Source organism: Anticarsia gemmatalis, chromosome 17 (genome assembly GCF_050436995.1).
Source record: "Anticarsia gemmatalis isolate Benzon Research Colony breed Stoneville strain chromosome 17, ilAntGemm2 primary, whole genome shotgun sequence".
Classification (NCBI taxonomy): Eukaryota; Metazoa; Arthropoda; class Insecta; order Lepidoptera; family Erebidae; genus Anticarsia; species Anticarsia gemmatalis.
This window is the reverse complement of record NC_134761.1, coordinates 10,813,471-10,836,991: the sequence shown is the minus strand read 5'-3', so window position 1 is coordinate 10,836,991 and position 23,521 is coordinate 10,813,471. Positions and strand designations below refer to the sequence as shown.

Here is a 23,521-nt window from a genome sequence, read left to right as displayed (position 1 = left end):
CTGTAACTCTGAGATGTCACTTTATATCAATTTCTTAATACAAAACAACAAATCCTTACGTACTGTATGCTTTAATTTTATCTTAAACTAGCTGACCCGCGCAACTTCGCTTGCGTCACATAAGAGAGAATAGGTCATTATTTTCCCCGTATTTGTAACATTTTTTACTGGTACTCTGCTCCTATTGGTCGTAGCGTGATGATATATAGCCTATAGCCTTCCTCGATAAATGCACTATCTAACACTGAAAGAATTTTTCAAATCAGACAGTAGTTCCTGAGATTAGCGCGTTCAAGCAAACAAACAAACTCTTCAGCTTTATAATATTAGTATAGATTGTAATATTAGTATAGATTATAATATTAGTATAGATATAATATTAACGCTGTCCTTTATGATTTAAGGCACAGATCATCTAGTCCGCTGTCTGCGGGGCACCGTGTTTGTGGTTTTTGTTCTGAGCAAATATGATTAGGTTCACTTACCCGATTATACTAATCCGACGTAACAGGAATGTACACGGAAAATTTGATCATACCGTCTACTACCTAACAATCACGCTTTACACTCAAGGGAGCAGGCAGGTTAAGAAATTTCGTAGGTCATACCTAACTTCGTAATATACTTAGGTTACTATTTAGAATATTTTGACGTTTCGCAAAAAGTTTCTGTTTAATTTTTTTTTTTGAGACAACAAGGTAACGTCGTGGTTATGCCACAGGAATCAGAATGTATTCCAATTTCTTAGGGTTACATACATTTTGAGTACAAATTTACAATGATCATCCGATCGTCATTAAATTTTTAAGAAGCAAAAGAAATATAAATTACATGTACTAAGTGGCAATCGTGATTGAGGAGGACTGGATTCTTATAGCTCTGCCACATTCTTACTGACTTCGTCTAACATGCTTACTGGCAGTTAACTTTGCTTGAAAGTCCTAAACTATGGAGGATATAACTGCACTGATAAAATCTATTCAAATTACGTCTTTAAAAACTTAAAACTACTTTCATAGATTTAATCGCAGTTCATTTTCATATCTCAGAATTTAAACGACGCCTCAAGCTTGGCATTTTACGTGCCTATTAAAAAGAAACCGTACGCCCGTCTCAAGACAGCCAGACATTCGTTGGCAGTTTAAAAACTTCAAAATTGGGTGCTTTCTAGAGTCCACGAGAGCATCGCAGTCGTCGCTAATTTCCCCGGAGACGTCTCACGGCACACCGCAAACTGCCCCGATAAACAACCCAGAGGCTACAAGAATTAATAGGCCTGACTGTGTTTCTTTTTTTTATCCTTCTTTTTTTACGCGCGAAAGTTTTTTTTTATAAAATTTAATTTTGGAGCGTGTGTTGCGTAGTTGACAGCTCAATAAATTGGATTTTTTGAGGTCGTATTCGCAAATACACTAAAGTTGACCAAAAGCTATCTAATAAACTATTCATTAATGTGTTACGGTACAACGTATGTATTTAGAGATGAACAAACAAATGAGTTTATTTCATTCATGAAATAGGTTTTCAGTGCTTTACAGTTCATACGCATGCAAGTGTAAAGCCCTTAGGCTGTGTTCGACCACTGGCCTGTATGCATATGATGAGATTTCATTTAGTTATTCGTCACTCTTTGCTCAGTAGCCCAATTTAATTTCAGGGTAAATTAAATGGATACATACATTCGTGATATCACGCATTATATCCAAAAGGTGTATGTACAATTGCAGAAGTGCCTGAAAGAACCCATTTTTCGCCATTAGCATGTTAGCTCCATGTTATAGGACGCGAGTCTATTGTCATTTACTGGGCACTTTACCAAACTCCGGACTACTATTGAGAAACATTGTAATATAAACTAGATAAGACCAGTAGTACTTTGCCCGACCTGGGAATCGAACCGCAGACGTCATGATCAGATAAATTATTGCAAAAAATGATAAATTGATATAAAGAATACTTATCCTGGAAACTAGTTTTATTTAAATTATTATACAGTTGATCTAGGTACCTATAGTAAAAAATGCAGACTCCATACAATACTTAACTAATTGTACAAGCATTTAGACCTAGTAATTTACGTTTACACAACTAAAAAACATACGTTTCTGCAACGTGTTTGTAAAAACAATTGTACACGTTACGCAAGCCGAAACATTTTAATTTCTTTCATTCTCTTTGGCGTGTGAAAAAAATGTAATGAAAGCAAAAAGTTAATAAACAAGTCGGTTTGTTTAATTAAAATGTAAGAAAGAGTGTACTGTGTAATTACGCCTAGATGACCCTTGCAACGATAGTCAGAACTTTTTGGGCGTCTGCCTGGATTTTGGCCTATACAATTTCCTAAAGCTTTACTATAGATCCTAGCTTCCACACGCGATGTCGTTCGCGTGAAAAGATTTCTCGTATTAAAAAGTATCTATGTGTTAATTATTTATTGATTTAATCTTCATGTACATTGCACAGTTGTGGTACAAAGGCGGACTACCAGTCAACCATTGGGTTATACATATTAACTTCTTTGTGGTAGGTTAATCTAGGTCCTAAACCTGTGTATCAAAATTTATTTAGATCCTTCCTGTAGTTGAACGTACATACATCTATCCTCACAAACTTTAAGGTATACAATACAATATTAATAGGAAGTAGTATTAGCAGGATATTGTGTGCCTATCAATAAGATGGGTATGAGAACTTAGTGAACCACCAAGGACGTTTCTTTTCTCGATACGAGTCGCCGGCTTAAGACTTAAGTTTAAGCACCTTACTCTGTATTTATGTATGATCTTTGAGCATCGGCATGCTGTAACGCCCTCACGGATGCCCAGGAGTCCTTAAGCACGCATAGAAATAGTTCTCGGGAATGTGCCTTAGCATGTAGGGATGCCGAAGGATCCTTTTTTTAGCCGATACCGATATTGGGCGCCGGGCCTAGAGCACATACAGAGTAAACTAACTTTCAGTGCTACGCTGGCGAATGTTATCTAATAAGGAAATCTTCTTGACGAATTCTAGGATCCCCACATCCTACAGTACCCATAACAGTATGTATGATATTGAGAACAGCGCCATCTATCAAAGAATCATTGTACTTGGTTGAACACAAGTTAACAAGTTTAGAACTGGTTTAGAAAACTAGACATGACGCTAGTCTAGATGGTTGAATTAAAAATGTAAAAAAAAAAAAAATATTGCTAAAATGTTGATGCTCGTGTGTGTTAGGCCCAGCGCAGACAGACCGGAATAATCCTCGCGCGGTCTCGAGCATTTTCTTTACGGCTCGCGGATGCTCGAGCATGCTCGCGACTGCTCGAGCCTGCGCGAGGAAAACATTCTAGGTTACCATTCTTCATTAAACAGGCCAGTTTTCGTGAAAATTCGTCAACGATGGTAGACTGGGCCATGATTATAATTGCTCTTTTGAGTAAAGAAGAATAAAAATGACGTTCTCTCTCTTTAAACTCAGTAACAACATTGAAATTTTTCGTACGATGCTCGCGCGTCCTCGAGTATGCGCGGGGATACCCGCGCATCCTCGAGGACGCGCGAGCAATTTTTGTCAGGTTCAAGCAATTATGCACTTTATTTTAATTAATTTAAAGTTCATTTTCAAGTGCGTTAAAAAAATCCTCTCCGCTGCGCTCCTCTTGGTCTGCGCTGACCCTTACACAGAAAAGTGATGAAAACACTTTTAAGCTTCTAAATACACAGTTACTTATATGGATTTATAATCAGGCTCAGAACAGATACTAGTACTTAGTGCTCATCACACAAATAATTTTCCCGATTGGGATTCGAACCCACCACACGCGGCGCTACGGTTATTGAGCGAGGTGACCACAACAAACACCGTATAAAGCCATAAGGCCTGCTAAGACATTCAGATTCTACCTTTGGAAACAATACCAGCTTGATAAATTATCACGTAATTAGTAATTACCCCTTTGCATCTCTTTGGCAACCGAACCTGTGATTAACAAAGCAATAGAAACAGCAAGCCGACGATCCTAACCCACGCACGTCGTACATCACGTACTAGAAAAACCTATTTAGTATCAACCGTTCGACAGACGCACTGGCCGTTACATTTAGCCGTTAAAAATAGACCAATCAAATGTCACGTCTGTCAGTAAATAGTTCCAATTTCGAAGATCAAACAAAAGATGGTACCCAAACATTTACTATGACGTTTACAAGTAAATACGATAATATTAGTGTGAGAAAACGTTATATTTGTATTGTTAGTATAAATACGTTATTTTCGCGTTTGAAATAATATAATTATGAAACAAAATTAGTGAGTAAAGTTAGTGATGAAGAGTGCCAATATGACAAGGAATAAGGGACAAGTGTATAGTGTTGGAAACTATCTGATGACGGGCAAAGTTCTAGGGAAGGGACACTTTGCTCGCGTTGAGGAGGCGACACATAGAATTATAGGGAAAAAGGTAATTTCTTTATGAAGTAAGCATCACGAAAGTGGCTAAGGAATCGTTGATGATTAAGCAAAATGTAAGATAGATCGTAAATGTTGAGTTAAGTAAATAATCGATTCTGATTATGTGACTGATGTGGTATGTAGCTTCGAGTTATAAATACATTTCTATAGAAACAACTACTGATCGCAGGGTCGCTGGTTCGATTACCGATATGTTTAAAATAAAATAAATAAATTAACCCATTACTGTCTCACTGCTGTGCAAGGGTCTCCTCCTAAATGAGGGAGAGGTTAGGATTAAGGCCACCACGCTGGCCAAATATGGGTTGGGGACTTTGCCATATATGTTTAAAATAGTTAGTATTTTTTTTTGCTTGATAGTTTGCCAGATAGCCTTGCTTGTTGTATTGGGAAAAACGCATTGCGATTGTTGTGTTAAGTACTTACAAACTGTATAATATGCTATGTGGGGTGGACATAATACAAACAGAAACTGGCATTTCCATATATTTACTTAAACATCGAGTAGTATCCGTACGGCCTCGGTCCTATTCAGAAGTTATGAAAAGGATCTTAATGGTTGTTTTTTTCATCAAATTTATTTTCAAGACCTTAAGCCACCAAAAGGCTATGTCGGCCACATTGGGAAAACTTGAGCTACGTACGTAGGTAGGTACAAGAAAATATTAAAAAACCAACTCGAATTTAAAATGGAGACGATCAACATTAACTGAAATACTTACAGAAAAGTAAATAAATGGATTTTAATACAGTTTTCCGTTTCACCAACTCTTACTTGCCCATCGTAGTTCGCTCACAGCTTCAATCCTCTAGCACTCCCTTGCCCAGCAGTGGGACAGTAAGGTGCATTTTATGTAGTTTGTTTGAAGCAAACCCTTGCCCAGCTGTGGGACAGTAATGAGGATTATGATTTGTTTTCTGTTATAGGTGGCGATCAAGATCATAGACCTGACTTGTATAAAGGAGGAGTATGCTCGGAGGAACCTGCATCGTGAGCCGCGTGTCATGGCCAAGCTGCGGCACCCTTGCATCGCCGCGCTCTATGAAACTATGATGGTGAGCTGATCTGCATAATCAAACTGTTAAGTCGCTATTTGTTGTTGACAGCTTAACTTTCCAAACCGCTTATGTAAGCAGATTCTTAAAGCCTTTGAATCTTGAATGTGTGCCTATATAAAAAAATAAGGAAAAAGAAAACGAATGTGCGAATAGTAGAGATAGTTACTACTGTACTGATAGTTTAACTAGAATTGTTTTTAAAGGGTGTTTAGCATAGAAAGATTGAACCTTCGAGTGAGTACTGCAAAAGAACATCAACATTTACCAAAACCGGATATTCTATCAAACTAGTGTAAATGTGTTGCAGCACGGTCCCCGGCTGTACGTGGTGATGGAGGCGGCGGGCGGCGGCGACCTGTGCACGCACGTGCTCGGCGCGCGCGCTCTGTCCCGCGGCCTGCCCGAGGCGCGCGCGCGCTCGCTCGCCGCGCAGCTCGTCTCCGCCGTGCGGCATATGCATGCTAGAGGCGTCGTACACCGGTAACGTAGTATATTATAACTTTGTGCTATGTTATAGCAGATAAATTGTAGAAACACTCTTAAAACAGGTTCCTTTGAACCAGGGGTTCCCAACCTTTTCTTAGTCCGGGACCACTTGTATATTATTCTCATTAGCAGGGACCACTATGTAAGTATATTAAAAATAAAATGTAATAATCATCCTGAAAATTTAAAATTTTAAAGTCATTCGCGGACCATATTTTGACTTTCACGGACCACTGGTTGGGAACCACTGCTTTAAACACATACGCAAGTGTGTATTTCTTCTCATTATAGATACTTAATCCTTGCAAAACTGTACTAAATACTAAACATGGCTTTGCTTTTTCTTTCAGTGACTTGAAAATGGAAAACATCATGCTTGACAGCACTAAGCAGTTCATCAAAATAGTTGGTAAGACACTGTTTTATTTTCTCGACACCTTTCAAGCACATCATCAGTGGTTACAACTTGGCTATAAGGACTGCTATCATAGGAAAATTCTAATCATCACTTATGTAACATAACAGATGGAATTTTAACAGTTATTTTGTTACTTTCGATGTTACTTGCAAATCCGTTATATGACAGTTATTCACAAGCTGTTATACTGGACAATGCGAATCGATATGAATTTATTTTTGTATATTTGTTGTGCAGATTTCGGTCTATCAAACATGTGGAGTGTGGGCGCGTCGCTGCGTACACCGTGCGGCTCGCTCGAGTACGCCGCGCCGGAGCTGTTCGTCGACGGGCGACGCTACGGACCCGAAGTCGATCTTTGGAGCATGTACGATATTTAGTTTTGCAAAACCATTTTCTTTTTCTAGATTAATAATTCATCTTAATCTGTCAATTCTATGATACAAATTTCGTTTGAGAAAATCTGATTTTATTTACATCGTTTCTGTCTTTTTACAAGCATTGTTGGAGAATTAAAATTAGGCATTTTATTACCCCGTCTATTTCATTCAAGATACTTTTCATTTCCGACTATCATCAATAGTTATCAATAGTAATTTTAGTCAGTAAACGAAGTACTTAGTAGCAGTCTCAGCGATGGGTATCGAGTTATAGCCCGAGTAACTGGGTTGTGGAGGTCCGATATGCAGTCGCTCCATGTAAAATACTGGTATTCAGATGCATCCGGTGAGATTTGAAGCCGTCTCCAACATAGTTGGAAGTAAGGCTAGACTGATGGAAATGAAGCAGTGTCGTATATTAGTTTGTAAGTGTACGTAACGGTTACAGAGGCGTGATAGTGTACGGCATGGTGACGGGCGGGCTGCCGTTCTCGGGCGGCGGGGCGGGCGCGGAGGGCGAGGCGCGCTCCCGGCCGCTGCTACGAGCCGCCATCACGCGCGGCTTCACGCGCAAGCAACGCGCCGCGCTCGCACACCACTCGCCCGGTAATATTTATACTTATACTAGCTGACCCGGCAAACATTGTCTTGCCGTATAAATAAAAAAAAAGTGTCACTTAGGGGTATGGAAAATGGATGTTGGCCGATTCTCAGACCAACTCAATATGCTCACAAAATTTCATGAGAATCGGTCAAGCCGTTTCGGAGGAATATGGCAACGAAAACTGTGACGCGAGAATTTTATATATTAGATATTTATTACCGCCTTACATGAACAGTATAATACTATACATGTAAGTTGTAATTGTAATGTACTACTACACTTATTTACAACCTATAAATCGCCAATACCCCGTGTTTTTTTCTCCATTCGTCTTAAAATACACGTACAAACTCGTAACAAACTCGTATACGGGGGTCTATCGCTGACATTATTTTGTACGAGTTTTCATAAGTTTATTCTTAGCTCAATCAAGCCAAGATTTTTGGCTGACGTATTAACTCGATCGAGAGATTCATAATGAACGCCCATTGCTTTCGATTATAATTATCGAGTAATATACAAACTCTATTATTCGATAATTTTAGCGATGCGCCAAGTTTTAATCTGCGTGAGTACTCACGCTTACATTCATAAATTGGTGATCTACTTCTTCTTATCGTATGGTTAGTGGTCAACTTAGTGTCAAAGTTGTTCAAGCCGCCGAAAGGCCTTTGACGTGCGTGGCTTAACGACTATTATCTTTATTGACAACAACCGGGGCCGACAGTTTACGTCCCCTCTGAAGCACGGAGACACCCAGTTTAAATACCACTGTGCGTTTACCCATCTATTTAATGATCGCGCCAAGGTTTGCTTAACCCACAGAACGTTTACCGATCGGTGAACTGGCTACGGGCGCCTCTACATTGGTGATTAAAAGCACGTACGCAATCTACGAATTAATTTGATAACCATCTAAAAACAATTTTTCGAGGCAATAAAAGACCTATCAATAACATTAAATTTGACTTTTTTATTACAATTACTGCACCTTAACATTAAACAATGATTTGTTACAAAACTAGTCTCTATTAGAAGTACAAAAGGAGTAGAAGTTTTGTAATCACATTACCTTATTATCTAATGTTTTAAACAATTCATTTGGTTGACATAGAAAAATTACACCATTTGAACCTATAGACACAGTAACAAAGACAAAGACTGCAGTTTCCATACACTTTTGTATGTCAATTCTTGTATGTATGTGCAAGCTTCATTAATGCTCAAGGAGTTTTATCATATGTGCTGTTTTGTATAGTCCTACAACTTTATAAAGAGCCTTGTATGCAAGATTCGCGGCTGGCGGAGGTAAAAAAAGAAGAATTTAGAACATCTGTAATCTGCAACAATATGTAGCTGACGGTGGCCCGATTGGTGCAGCTAACACACAATATTTCAACCCTCTCCAAGGCCAAGGCTCCCTACTAAGTTGTCAGTCTATAGTAGCAACATTACTATTCTGTAGATATGAACAAAGTTTAACATGTATAAATGCTTGTTTATGCGGATTGACTTAAAATTATACAGTAAAAAAACACATACATAATTCACAAAAAATAATAGTTTTGACATAGGTTTAATGGCCTTAGAAAAGTAGCCAATATGAAAGGAAAATCGGTCACTATTTTAATTAAATATATTAAAATAAAAAGTACAAATTTTGCACAAAATTATGAGTTATGATTAGTTGATCAGAAAGTAATTTGCTCAGAACATAACATTCTCGAAATTTTATATAATAACTGAAGGTTTTCTGGTAATGTTTTGACGTTATGTTGGCACTATTTTACTACTCTATTACAAACGAAACTAACTAACGAATATATAGATGTTTGTTGCTCGTAAAAACTTTTGCAAGGTATTTCGAATAATATTTTTTATTTAATGTGCATACATAAATGGAATCGCCGGGAGGGAACGCACTCCAAAGACATACAAAGATCAGGTTTGTTGTACTCGTAACCGGCGGTCCTGTGTGAGAAGATGTGGATGAGAATGAAGCAAAGGAAGTTTGTAAGTATCGTACCAAGTGGCGTTCTCTGGTCTCTGCCTACTCCTATGGGAAAAGGCGTGTTTTTATGTTTGTATGTATGTTTGTTTTTTTATGTACTACAACAAAAATATCCACATATTGTGTGAATGTCGTATAACTATTCTATATTTTGAGCAAATTACTTTAAGATTTCAGTAGTAAGTAAAGTTCACAGTATGTTCACGGTACACTCGTTTTAAAACGTTCTGTTCACAACTCCTGGCGGCCCCGTTCACTTTGTACCTGCAACAGGAAATACAGCTGTAATATGAAGAATAATAAATAAATGATTACTATGAAGTTCTTCAGAAACTTTGATTAATGTTTATTACTCCTAAACTTGCTTAGATAATATCAAAAGGTATGGAGAATCCCTCTCGAACGTTTAAAAAACAAGAGTAATATTTTATAATACTTTTTAATTATATTTGTTTAAGCTATAAGTCTTCAGTCAGTTTTCAGCCAAGAAAACTTGGCTCAGTTTCTCTTTTAAAAATGTATGGGCAATTCAAAAGAGCGAGCCTTATTTTTTTTGCCATTTATTATAACTTACAACTGAAATGGATATTGCAAACGGTGGTAGATAAAAAAAAAATATAATTTACGAAACAAAGGAAGTTTTGAATTTGAATTAACGTAAGGTAACTCTTTGGTCCTCAGAGTGCAAGGCTTTCATCCAGCACTTATTGGAGCCCAACGTGGACTTGCGTATGAAGATAGAGGAGGCGTCCCGTCACCGCTGGCTCAAGCGTCCCAACATGAGGATGAAAACACACCCCTTTGGAATCGTCGACATCACTACCAATAGGGAGGTAAGGGGAGTAAATACCGGTTTTTTTATACTTGCGCGTCGCTAAGGAGGGTTATGTGTTTGTTTTGCTTTACTCCGCGAACGATATTATTTTGAGGTCTGTATATTTATAAATCACGTTGTACTTATAAGTACGCAAATGAAACAGTATGTGTTACGTAAGAAAGAAGTATTCGTAGTAACAAATGCGTCACTCAGCTTTAGTGAGTTAAACTATACAATTATAATTGTTTGCAGATATACCGTCAAATATCAGAACTATGTCAAATGACTGTAATGGACGTGGTGGCACAAATCAAAGCTGAACCGTTCGGTCCCATCGCAGGCGTATACAATATAAAGACGCATCTGCTACAGCTTCAGAGCGTCTCCGGGACCGACCTGCTCTGGTCCAATAGCAACCAAGAGCCCAGGCCAGTCACCCCGCCAGAATATCGGCCAAAATACGAAGTAGACACCGACGCGTCAACCAGCAAAGCTCCCACACCCTCGAAATACACACCCCCCGTCCAAAAAATCCGAATCTGCAGCACCCCTCCACGACCGGAACCGAAAATCAACATCTTGAATCGAAATGTGACCCCGGACCCTCCGAAATTGGCGCCGAAGATTCCGGAAAAGGCTAAGAAGATACAATTGCAGAGTCCTCGCTCTGTGGGGAGGCCTTTGAGTAGCATGTATGTGATGAAGAAGCCTGTGTACAAGGTGTATGACAATGGAGACTGTGGCCTGGACCCTCGGCTGCCGAGTATTGACGAACATTCCAGTACTGATGTGAATGATAAGGCGAGGAAGGGGATAAGAGTGCCGTTTGTGAGGAAGGTGTCTTTGGAGGAAGAGAGGCCTATCAGGTTGAGCAGCTGCCCGAACAGACTGGGTGATAAACGTGCTGAGTTCTATAGGAAGGGAGGGGATGGATTACCGAGGTGAGTTAAAAAGGACTACTCTTCCACTAACCAAGATTTTGATTTGCGTGGAATTGTATGGAAGTAATAAAACCTAATTTTTTGCCGTCCATGTGCAGTTGGCGTGCTAGCGGCGGACTGGTGACTCCTCCAGCGAGGATCCTGTTACAGAGTACTGCAACTACCATCAAAAGAGCCTCTTTGGGGTAAGCTTTTTAATCACACATTTGATTTGACCACAGCACAATCGAATTTTTAGAAATAAAGAGAAACAGCAGTGTAGTAGCAATGCATCAATAACTGATGATGAGTGGTAACCAAACAATTACCCCGTATTCTTAACTAAAAGTAAGAACCTGACTACATATCAAGCTACTTCCTTGAAAAACGCTATTAACTCTTTCAACACCTTCTATTCGTTGATTCTCTTTTATAACTAACTAGCCATATTTTTATCACATAACAACACACGGTTAGGAAAATAAACTAAAGTGGACTAAATATGGCTACTTTGTTTAGGAAATACACCAAATGATCGATATAATCTCTTTACTAAGTAGTCAGACTAGAAGTAAAATAAAAGTGTTTAAAAGGTCATATTTAAAACGTTTTGTTTGTTTCAGTAACATCGTGAGTCCACATTCATCGTCCAACAGTCACTGCAAGAGCGAGAGAGCGATGCCGGTACTTATTTTTACTTATTTGCATTAGTTAAGGATATAATTATGAAAATAGTTGCCTGCTTTTTAAAGATTAGCTGACCCGCAAGCATACAACGTTTCTCACCCTTTTAGGTCTAGCCGGTAATAGGTCATGTTCGATACGGGCACTTCAACTACCTCTATACTAAATTTCGTCCAAAACGTTTCAGCAGTTTAACTATGAAAACGTGACAGACAGACTAAATAACTTTTGAGTCTATAATATTAATATGGCACTTTCTAAATATTTTTAACTAGTATTTCGTCACTCAGCAGGTGGGCTGGTACTCATCAAGGAGCATAAGCAAGGAGACCACGCACTTACAACGACTCCGGCGCACGGCACCCATGAAGTAACGACTGATCGCACTACGACTAATCGCACCACGACTAAACGCACCGCGACTAATCAGCACATCACGACTAGTCGCCGGTGCTCCACGGCTAGGATTGCCAACAAATATCACGCAAACTTTTGAGGTCTTAGAGAACTATTCAAAAAAAAATATCGACTGTAAGTTAATTTCGCATGTTTTCTATCAATGGACTATTTTATTTACTATTGGGTCTCCACTCGCGTATAAACTATCTTCGTTCGACCCTTGTCTTCAACACTCCATGCTCCATTTCTGGTTATAAAACCATAAAACTGGTTAGGTGGTTTTAGACATGAAATCGTGACTTTCGCATTTATAAGACGATGACGAAGATGATTTTAGGAAGGAATATAGTTTTACAAGTCAATAATAATGTTGTCCTTTGCAAAAGCAATATTATCAATTTTGTAATACACGAATTAAGAGTTTTTTTCCAATCAATTCTATCTTTTATATTGACCTCTAAATAATATAGATACAGTTTATAAAGTGTGGCAACCCCAGCCGTGGTGTACGTCAAAATTATCAACGTGTTACATTAATATTAAGCGAATAAAGATGTTTGTTACTCGCGACAAATGCAATCGTTTTTGGAATAGTATTTTTTGTTACGTTTGTACGAGTTTTGTACTAAATAATAGAGTGTTATGTTATGTTGTACGCATGTATTTTATTGAAGTAATATAAGTTGTACATTATATCATTATTCTTGATTTTATACTGTTCGTATAAGTACTCTTATTGAGTTTATGAAGTACACTTAACTCTAGGTATAAAAGTAAATAGCTGGTCTTCCACGTAGCCAGGATTCCTAGGACAATTTAAACTGATAGAACACAATTTTTTTGCCCACACACCTCCAAATTTATACACGTAATGTCTGATGGAAAACAGGCTGATCACTTTTGAACTCCTCAAAACTTGCAAGGTTGTTATTGCTAGGTGTTATTCAGAAAGAAAATTCTTGAGCGAAAATTTGTCGACATTCTGTCGAGCATGGGTTAAGGCCCTGGTCACATGGTCATCTTTGCCGTTTTCGGCCACGCTAGTATGGCCGATTATCATCAAGGGTATAGTATCTTACCGTGACAGCCGGGCGTCCAGGAGCCGTTGCGCCGGTGTCAGTGGAAGGGCATGTGCGAGGGGTTGGCCATCGTCGCCATGCGCATGTACGTGGTGTGCGCGCGGGCCAGCGGCGGCGAGTCGCCCGGCACCGGCTCGTTCTTGAACACCGCCACGCACTTCCACTGGTTCATGTATTGCACTGCAATTGTTATAATAATACGTTAAAGGGACATTTTAATGCAATATCATTTTACTGTTATGAACAAATTCAAGTTTAACTTTGAAACAGTCGAGCTAGATACAAACATACCTACATAATATCAGGCATGTTATACCCGTAAGTGTAGGTAGATGCGTATAAGTTTACAATGTTAGTCACATGTAATAGGGGTAGGCTTGCCATATACTACACGCTTTAAGCAAACTCCGTGCTACTATTGAGGATATTCTAGCCGCCTTCATGATCACGTTGTACCTATGCCAGGTAAGTATAGTTGCTTTACCCGATTCGGGAATGTAATTTGACACCTCGAGATCAGCAATCATATACATTACCACCTTAAGACCACAGAGGCAGTCAAAGAAAAAGTAAATCAGTAGGGTCATCACGAGTGTTAGGGTAGCGACTCACTCTTCCACAGGCGCACGGTGCAGTCGTCCCCGGAGGAGGCGAGCAGCGTGCCCGTGACGTTCCACGCCACGCGCCACACGCACGCGTAGTGCTCCTCGAAGGCCGCCACCACCTCGCACTTGAAGCGCGCGCCGCCCGCGCCGCCCGCCACTACCGCGCCGCTCGTGCTGCCCGCGCCGCCTGACTCGCTGGAACACATTACATAGCGACATTAATAACAAGTTTGATGTGTTTAGTCACTGTATTGCAGCCGCTTCGTACCTAGAACGCGCTATATTGAAAACGCTGCGTAAAAAGCAATAACTCTATCTATGGACTGGTAGCGAAACTGAAACGAAACTTAACGATCTGTCGTCAGTTTTGAGCAGGGGCGTAGCTACCGCCGTATCTTCCGTATCAATTATACGGGGCCCCCGGGCCACGGGGCCCTCAAAAGTGTGTAAGGAAAAAGAAATAATAATAATTATCATATTTTTTATTATTATTTTATTTAATATAATTTTCTTTCGTGAAAATCTTTACCCCTAAACAATTTTTTATACGGGGTCCCGCCAATGCACGCTACGCCACTGGTTTTGAGCCTCAAACCACACTGAGCTAATACGTAGCGAGCGTTCGTACGTTTAGTATGTAGAAACAAAGCACTCATAAGCAAGTGAAATGGTTATTTTATATAGATTTCTGCACACGGCGTAAGATTCATGTTTGCTTCTTGCTACACTCGCCTCATAACACCAGTCACCTTAATTGTAGACATGTGACAGGACATAATGCTCTCTTCACATGGTTATAGCTTAAGTTCCTTAAACCTAAGATCCTTAGTTCTATAAAGAAAACCTTTTTTTTTTCATAACAGTCACTGTTCTATTTAATCCACAACTAAAATAGCTAAAAGTATAGTATATCTCACGCAATAGGTTCAATCTTGATGATGCGGACGTCCTTGGTGGCGACGGCGAGGAGGTGGAACGATCGGCCGAGGTTCGGCGCGAACGCTATGTCGTTGACCGGCTCCTGCACTGACGCCAGGCAGTCAGTTCTAGTCCAGCGTCGGGAACCTTCGCTATATCTATAGAAAAAGAAATGTATTTACAATGATAAGAAAAATTGTACTGTGAAAGTAGTATGCGCAACATCTAAAGCCACTCCTAGACACTGGACCAGTGGTTCCCAACCAGTGGTCCGCGGACCACCAGTGGACTTCGAAAGTCAAAATATGGTCCGCGAATTATTTGAAAATTTAAAACATCAGGATGATTATTACACTTTATTTTTAATATACATACATAGTGGTCCCTGCTAACAAGAAGAAGAAAAGGTTGGAAAACCCCTGCACTAGACAGTCAATGATATGAACCAAAAATGGTCTAGATATTGTTTAGTATATTATATTGTATACTAGCTGACCCGCGCAACTTCGCTTGCGTCACATCTATACTAATATTATAAAGCTGAAGAGTTTGTTTGTTTGTTTGTTTGAACGCGCTAATCTCAGGAACTACTGGTCCAATTTGAAAAATTCTTTCAGTGTTGGATAGTCCATTTATCGAGGAAGGCTTTAGGCTATATATCATCACGCTACGACCAATAGGAGCAGAGTACCAGTGAAAAATGTTACAAAAACGGGGAAAATTTATGTGACGCAAGCGAAGTTGCGCGGGTCAGCTAGTAAGAGATAATTTTCCCCGTTTTTGAAACATTTTTTACTGCTGCTTTGCTCGTATTGGTCATAGCGTGATGTTATATAGCCTATAGCCTCCCTCGATAAATGGGCTATCTAATTCTGAAATATTTTTTCCAATCGGACCAGTAGTTCCTGAGATTAGCGCATTCAAACAAACAAACTCTTCAGCTTTTTATTATGAGTATAGATGATTGTAAAAAAAATCTTGAATGTAGTTAGTTAGATTTCTGTATTTGTCTCTAAAATAAAAATGGCATGTTATTATTTAAAAAAAAGTGTTTGTAAATCTATACATATAATAAAATTATAACAACCTCATGTCTACACATTATATATTTTAAAGAAAAACTAAAATGGGGGATCTTCATACAACCAATAGAAGCCAAAAATATGTTTTTTTTTGTCTGTCTATTTGTTGTTTGCTTTTCACGCAAAAGCAACAGGACGGATTTAGATGAAACTTTTTTGTTATATAGCTATTAGTCTTCGCTAACATATAGGCTATTTTCTTTGGAAATTCGCACTTTAGGGGGGTAGAAAGAGGGGCTAAGTTTGTATGAAACTCCGTCAGTTTTGGAGCTAATTCGATTAAAATTAATATTTGGCTACATAGTTAGAAATTAAGAATGACGCAATAAATAATTTTGGAAATTCTGCCTTAACGGGGGTGAAAAAGTTTCTATGAAACTACGTCGGTTTTGAAACTAAATCTAAAAAAATTAAAGTTGTTTAGCTAGCAAGTGGTCATGATCTCCTGGTAACTGTGAAAAGGTTTATAGAGAGGTTTTAGAGTTTATAGAGCCGTTTTTTATTTTTTTAGGCCTAATTCTAATCAGAAAATAGATCCACAGCTACCAGGAGGTCATGACTAAATTGGTGTTGGTATTTCCATATTCTGTTCTTCTATCATGTTCAAACACGGTCAAGCGGAATAAAAAGTATCCTATGTCCATCTCCTGGCTCTAAGCTACCTCCCTACCAATTTTCAGCCAAATCTGTTCTGCCGTTCTTGAGTTATAAGTGGTGTAACTAACACGACTTTTTTTATATATATATAGATTGTGCATTATTGTAGACCATCTAGGGCCAAACTAATAGAATGGTTATCTGACATTTATCTATAAGCTGTGAAACTAGCCCTTAGTGTTTATAACTTACTCATATATGAAGACTTTTCCATTGCAAGCAGTTGATTTGTCAGTCTGTACAGATGCAGCTGCAGTTGTTGTGTTGGGCTCATCACTACCCACTGCTAACATAGGAGGATGTACCACCCTAGAGAAAAACACACGATTAAGATCAACAGGCCAATTCTGGTACAATAGATAATATTTGAAATATCTAGTGCCTTTCTTAATCCATTAACAAAAATACATTATGTAGATCCAATTAGTTCTAATCTGGCTGTTTATCCTCCTTTAACGATTTTGTATCTTTGTTTGAGACAAGATTGGTGTTCAGAATAAAATATACAAATTTATGGTCAACAAAATTGTTCAGAATCAAATCAGATAATCTTTATAGTTAATGAATGTGTAGTCCTTACCTAGACAGTGATGGGTTCCAGGACAAGCAACTGATAGACACTTTGGTGGGTATCTCATGTTGCAGTGTCCATTGTGCCAAGTTCATTACATCAGGAGCTTCATAGATCCTGAAAAAATAAGTATATTATCAGGTAAACATTTACTATATTATGTTATTTTGACGAAAGGGGGAAGTGGAGGGGAAGTTATAGGAAGGTTGATCCCACATCCAAATAAAACAAATAGCCAGAAAGAGAGATGTAAACTTAATAAATATCTACTACAGTGTATTAAAAAATCTTCTGTTTAAAGTTTAATTACATAAAAGGGTTTACACCTTATAAGGTATATTTTAGCTTTATTTGTAAACTATTTTAAGCATTTTAGGAATAGAGAATTGGAGCAAAGGCTATCGATGTAGAGAACATGAGTGATAGTAACCTCTGCTGCTCCATTTCTCCTTTGACCAATATTATACAGGGTGTCCCAAAACTCAACGATAATCCGTGACAGGATGAAAGGCCAAGTCATACCGGTTCTAGGAAAAATAAAAAAAAAATCCATATCACTAAGTTCAGCAATAATATACACTTTTCAAAAAAGTTGAAATTTCACACCCTTGGTCGCATTTTCAAGTCCTGTGATCACCAATGTCACAATTTCGCTGTGTTTTTTTGAATTTCGTGATCTTCATTAAATATGATATTAATCGTAAAACAAATTAATGCACAAAACATTGTTGAATTAATAAAAAAAGTAAAGTTTTAGTGAGTCATGGTTCACAAAAATATCGTTAGTTAACTTTGACGCTTCATATTGAAAAAAAAATGTACTACACTACCCTTGGCAAGTTATTTCAAAAGTTGGCGCATTTAATCAAGATTTCAAAACTGTGCAACACTTGTCACTTTTCTTGCCATTAAAAATGTTATTTTTATTTGAACGACGAGTATACTCGAAAATGGACGAACGCAGTGGTACAATGAGTCACACCAGCACATCAAAATATGACTATTAAACATACTGCATTTAATTTGTGTACTTATGCTGATAATAATAGTTTTTGTTTTATCAAAATCGGATCGAAATTACCGAAGTTACAGCGTTATAAAGTTTCACTGCTTTTTTAAATTTGCGTTGCTTCGCGCGCTATGCGCTGACGTCACGACGCAACAGACACGCTTGTTCGACTGCGGGTGATGCGGAGTTTTGATTTGAAAAGTGATTTGCATTTAATATTTAAAGAGTCTGAGTATGTGTATGTGTTATAAATTTAATCATCGTGTTTTTTGTAAAATAAGTTATCCTCGATCTCGATCGCCACGCACACAATCATCAACTAGACCCAGGTAAAGAAAGTTGAACTCGTATACTACTAATAATATTTTTGTGTGTAGTTAACAATAAAATTGAAAGTTTGTTAGAACTGGCATTACAAATAATGAGTGTTACGTACCTACCAAGTGTAAATTTGGAAAACATAGTTTTAAAATAATATTATATAAAAAAAAAAAGTTGTCACCCCTGCCTCTGACTTTAGTCAGGTTGATGGCTATCATATGAACGCATGAATCTACTCTGTAGGTAGGTAGTCTTATATGATTGGGTGTGTAATGAGAACTTTTAAACTAACATTTTAATTTTGATATTATTAGATTTAATAAACATGGGTTCTTTTTTCAAAACAAAAAACCAACGCCAACTCAACCACCGCGCTCGGCTCGCCGCCGCCTGTGAGGTCATTGAACTGCTTATTAAATAGTATCAACTGTTAGGTAGAAGTTCATTGCTAGGTATGTATGAACATGATATGGCATCTTGATCTTGAGGAAGTGTTCAAAAGGCAATAAACTTCTATTTAACATTTGCGCTTGACAGTATCAGAACCGGGCTTTAAGTTTTAGATAAGGTGTCTTTTGCAAAAATGTAAAACAGTTTACATGGTACAGAAAAAAACAATTTTTGGGGTGTTTTTTCACTGGAGTTAGTACACATAGGAACAATACAATATTTTCTAACCATTTTGTCTGTCCACTATAAGCAAAACAAATTATTTAAAGCGAAACCTCGAGAGCGCAACGAGCCTATATAGGTATCGGCAAGTATTGACGAAATAGCAGTGTCACGAGATGACGTCACACGTTCGTGCGGCCGCTTCGCCGGAGTTTGGCGCGAAGGCCATACTTTGACGTTTAATATCTCGGTCATTTTTGAAGATACGAAAAAAATAAAAACAGATTTTTTATCCTTGAAGTACCTAGTTTTTAAATATGCTCATAACAAAAATCATTGGTGTGACTCATTGTATGGCGTCCTCGTTCCCGCGATCTAAATCCAGTAGATATTTTTTACTGGGAATGCGTAAAAGAAAAAGTCTATTCGAAATCAATACAAAATCTATTAGAACTTCGCCAGAAAATTGACACAGCGTCAGAGGTAATAAATGCAAGGAATTTTGCTTGACTGGTGCAAAGGTCTTTTGTAAGGCGTTGCAGAGCCTGTATTCGTGCCAGAGGAAAACAATTCGGAATTACTTTAGTTTAAGGAGAATAATTTAATAAGAACGATGGTTCGTTCATTCTTTTTTTTTATTATCATTACCTATTATGTTTATTACATTAAATATTGGTTATGGACTGACTCAATTACTAAAAATAATTGCTTTCCTCTGGCACGAATACAGGCTCTGCAACGGCGTACAAAAGATCTTTGCACCAGTCAAGCAAAATTCCTTGCATTTATTTCTTCTGACGCTGTGTCAATTTTCTGGCAAAGTTCTGATAGATTTTGTATTGATTTTGAATAGACTTTTTATTTTATACATTCCCAGTAAAAAATATCTACTGGATTAAGATCGGGGGAACGAGGAGGCCATACAATTGTACGACTGCGTTCGATTCATTTTCGAGGATACTCGTCGTTCAAATAAAAATAACATTTTTAATGGCAAGAAAAGTGACAAGTGTTGCACAGTTTTGAAATCTTGATTAAATGCGCCAACTTTTGAAATAACTTGCCAAGGGTAGTGTAGTACATTTATTTTTCAATATGAAGCGTCAAAGTTAACTAACGATATTTTTGTGAACGATGACTAACTAAAACTTAACTTTTTTTATTAAATCAACAATGTTTTGTGCATTAATTTGTTTTACGATTAATAGCATATTTAATGAAGATCACGAAATTCAAAAAATCACAGCGAAATTGTGACATTGGTGATCACAGGACTTGAAAATGCGACCAAGGGTGTGGAATTTTAACTTTTTTGAAAAGTGTCTATTATTGCTGAACTAAGTGATATGGATTTTTTTTTTATTTTTCCTAGAACCGGTATGACTTGGCCTTTCATCCTGTCTCGGATTATCGTTGAGTTATGGGACACCCTGTATAATTTAGATGTTAACCATGCCTATTAAATATGCTATATACAGGGTGTCCCAAAACTCAACGATAATCCGAGACAGGATGAAAGGCCAAGTCATACCGGCTATAGGAAAAATAAAAAAAAAATTCCATATCACTTAGTTCAGCAATAATAGACACTTTTCAAAAAAGTTGAAATTCCACACCCTTGGTCGCATTTTCAAGTCCTGTGATCAACAATGTCACAATTTCACTGTGTTTTTTTGAATTTCGTAATCTTAATTAAATATGCTATTAATCGTATAACAAATTAATGCACAAAACATTGTTAATTTAATAAAAAAAGTTAAGTTTTAGTGAGTCATCTTTCTCAAAAATATCGTTAGTCAACTTTGACGCTTCATACTGAAAAAAAATGTACTACACTATCCTTGGCAAGTTATTTCAAAAGTTGGCGCATTAAATCAAGATTTCAAAATGGTATAACACTTGCCACTTTTCTTGCCATTAAAAATGTTATTTTTATTTGAACGAAGAGTATCCTCGCAAATGGATCGGACGCAGTGGCACAATTTTATGGCATCCTCGTTCCCCCGATCTAAATCCAGTAGATATTTTTTACCGGGAATGCATAAAAGAAAAAGTCTATTCGAAATCAATACAAAATCTATCAGAACTTAGCCAGAAAATTGACACAGCGTCAGAGGAAATAAATGCAAGGAATTTTGATTGACTGGTGCAAAGGTCTTTTGTAAGGCGTTGCAGAGTCTGAATTCATGCTAGGGGAAAACAATTCGGAATTACTTTAGTTTAAGGAGAATAATTAAATAAGATCGATGGTTCGTTCATTGTTTTTTTTTTAATTATTATTACCTATTATGTTTATTACATTAAATATTTGTTATGGACTGACTCAATTACCTCTTTACTAAAAATAATTGCTTTCCTCTGGCACGAATACAGGCTCTGCAACGACGTACAAAAGATTTTTTCACCAGTCAAGCAAAATTCCTTGCATTTATTTCTTCTGATGCTGTGTCAATTTTCTGGCCAAGTTCTGATAGATTTTGTATTGATTTTGAATAGACTTTTTTTTTATGCATTCCCAGTAAAAAATATCTACTAGATTTAGATCGGGGGAACGAGGATGCCATAAAATTGTGCCACTGCGTCAGATCCATTTGCGAGGATACTCTTCGTTCAAATAAAAATAACATTTTTAATGGCAAGAAAAGTGGCAAGTGTTATACCATTTTGAAATCTTGATTTAATGCGCCAACTTTTGAAATAACTTGCCAAGGATAGTGTAGTACATTTTTTTTTCAGTATGAAGCGTCAAAGTTGACTAACGATATTTTTGAGAAAGATGACTCACTAAAACTTAACTTTTTTTATTAAATTAACAATGTTTTGTGCATTAATTTGTTATAAGATTAATAGCATATTTAATTAAGATCACGAAATTCAAAAAAACACAGCGAAATTGTGACATTGTTGATCACAGGACTTGAAAATGCGACCAAGGGTGTGAAATTTCAACTTTTTTGAAAAGTTACTATTATTGCTGAACTAAGTGATATGGATTTTTTTTTTTATTTTTCCTATAGCCGGTATGACTTTGCCTTTCATCCTGTCTCGGATTATCGTTGAGTTTTGGGACACCCTGTATATTATATATGCATTACTTATATTACATACCTAATGATGCCATCAGCTGAACAAGTGACCAGTAAAAGACCTAAGTGCTTAGGACCAAACTTGACATCGGTTACAGAGGTCCTAGAGTCTACCAAGTTAGATCTTTTTAACCAAGTCCTTAATCCTTTCTCTGATCCTGAAGCTGCTGTATCACCTGATAAAGGACATATTAAGAGTTTATAATGACTGGGATTTATACATGAGTTTTTAGACATGAGTGGATGCATGAATAGAGATGTATGTATGATGTAGAGTGGATAAACCAACAACCACCGGGATACAGTCAAGGCAAATGCACAATAGTTATTTTGGACTGTTTTACTACACCTTACCAGCAATCTTTACTAATGAACTTTTATAATACTGTACCACAAAGCTATGTTTGTTCCACATAAAGTACCACTTTAACTTCAAAATGGATCTTAGTATATTGGTTGGTGGCTTATGATATTAGTATTCTATAGAAGGTATCCTACTCACCAACTTCTTCCCAAATAGCAGCCGTTCTGTCAAAGGAACATGTAGCAATGACTTGACCAAACTCTGGATGTGCCCAAGTGACTTTCCACACAGAACCGTGATGCGCCTTCCAGCTGGCTGTGAGCCGCCAACCCCCGTGCCCGTCTGAATCCCATACCTACAAACATTATTCATATTAGAAAATTATAACGTTAAATTACTAAACAATATTTTTTATTGTAACAGTGTTAAGATATTGGAATATATGCGTACTATTATACAATAATAGAGAAGGACAAAGGAAATTGTTTTATCAATGTACGAAACGCGTTGTGATAAAAACAACCAACACAACTATAAACAATGAATTTACATAGATAAACGATACATTAGTTCGTCAATATGCTTTCAAACTTGCTTTTGAAGATCTAGAATGTATTCCTATAGTAATTGCACTGTTACTATGCGTAGTTTCTTCGTTTTTGTTTGCTAACAACTCAACCCACCTTCACGTACTGGTCGCTAGAACAAGTAGCCATTCTCTCGCCGTAGAAATCGTATGCAACATCGTGAATTAAATCCTTGTGGTCGGCACATATTGTTTGTGATTCAAACAGATTTGTAGCAGTTAATTCGCCCATTTTACCGCCTTAGCTTAGTTTAATTTCAAAATTAAAACTCGCTAACCTACAGCTGCATGACTCTGACAACTGTCAAAGTACGTTTTATTATAACTAAAGCTGCAAAAACCCCTGAAATACAAATGAAAAGGAATGTAACATATTATTTATTATAGTATTGAGTATTTGGCTTACAATAGTTTGCATTAATTTTACGTTGTCAATTTAGCGCTAAATAAATAAGAA

At 37.5% G+C, this 23,521-nt stretch overlaps 2 protein-coding genes across 3 annotated transcripts; one reads left to right on the top strand and one right to left on the bottom strand.

Annotated features, from left to right (window-relative positions):
- The first annotated feature begins 4,153 nt into the window (after positions 1-4,153).
- Positions 4,154-12,947, top strand: LOC142979883 (serine/threonine-protein kinase NIM1-like). Of its 2 annotated transcripts, none has more exons than XM_076125103.1 (11): positions 4,154-4,445; positions 5,384-5,512; positions 5,823-5,995; positions 6,352-6,410; positions 6,657-6,786; positions 7,248-7,405; positions 10,096-10,247; positions 10,484-11,172; positions 11,271-11,357; positions 11,775-11,835; positions 12,129-12,947. In XM_076125103.1, the coding sequence occupies exons 1-11, from the start codon at positions 4,311-4,313 to the stop codon at positions 12,207-12,209; spliced, it is 1,854 nt and encodes a 617-aa protein (XP_075981218.1). In that variant the 5' UTR covers positions 4,154-4,310; the 3' UTR covers positions 12,210-12,947. The 2 variants fall into 2 exon arrangements, with proteins under 2 accessions (XP_075981218.1, XP_075981217.1); XM_076125102.1 differs by having other exon boundaries at positions 12,126-12,947.
- Positions 8,357-23,373, bottom strand: Nup44A (nuclear pore complex protein Nup44A). Its single transcript, XM_076125104.1, has 9 exons — positions 23,162-23,373; positions 22,677-22,833; positions 22,197-22,350; positions 17,156-17,263; positions 16,768-16,884; positions 14,836-14,994; positions 13,926-14,113; positions 13,314-13,493; positions 8,357-9,678 (listed from the first exon to the last, which is right to left on the bottom strand). The coding sequence occupies exons 1-8, from the start codon at positions 23,294-23,296 to the stop codon at positions 13,351-13,353; spliced, it is 1,161 nt and encodes a 386-aa protein (XP_075981219.1). The 5' UTR covers positions 23,297-23,373; the 3' UTR covers positions 8,357-9,678; positions 13,314-13,350.
- Between the last annotated feature and the right edge of the window lie 148 nt (positions 23,374-23,521).

Bases quoted from the DNA above. Each gene is read 5' to 3' on its own strand.
- LOC142979883 (XM_076125102.1), top strand. From the start codon at position 4,311: ATGAAGAGTGCCAATATGACAAGGAATAAGGGACAAGTGTATAGTGTT. The intron at 7,406-10,095 runs GTAATATTTATA...TTTGGTCCTCAG, and splicing joins GCTCGCACACCACTCGCCCG to AGTGCAAGGCTTTCATCCAG. The intron at 11,836-12,125 runs GTACTTATTTTT...TTCGTCACTCAG, and splicing joins AGAGCGAGAGAGCGATGCCG to CAGGTGGGCTGGTACTCATC.
- Nup44A (XM_076125104.1), bottom strand. From the start codon at position 23,296: ATGGGCGAATTAACTGCTACAAATCTGTTTGAATCACAAACAATATGT. The intron at 17,264-22,196 runs GTATGTAATATA...TTATTTTTTCAG, and splicing joins TCAGCTGATGGCATCATTAG to GATCTATGAAGCTCCTGATG. The intron at 13,494-13,925 runs GTGAGTCGCTAC...TAACAATTGCAG, and splicing joins CACCGTGCGCCTGTGGAAGA to TGCAATACATGAACCAGTGG.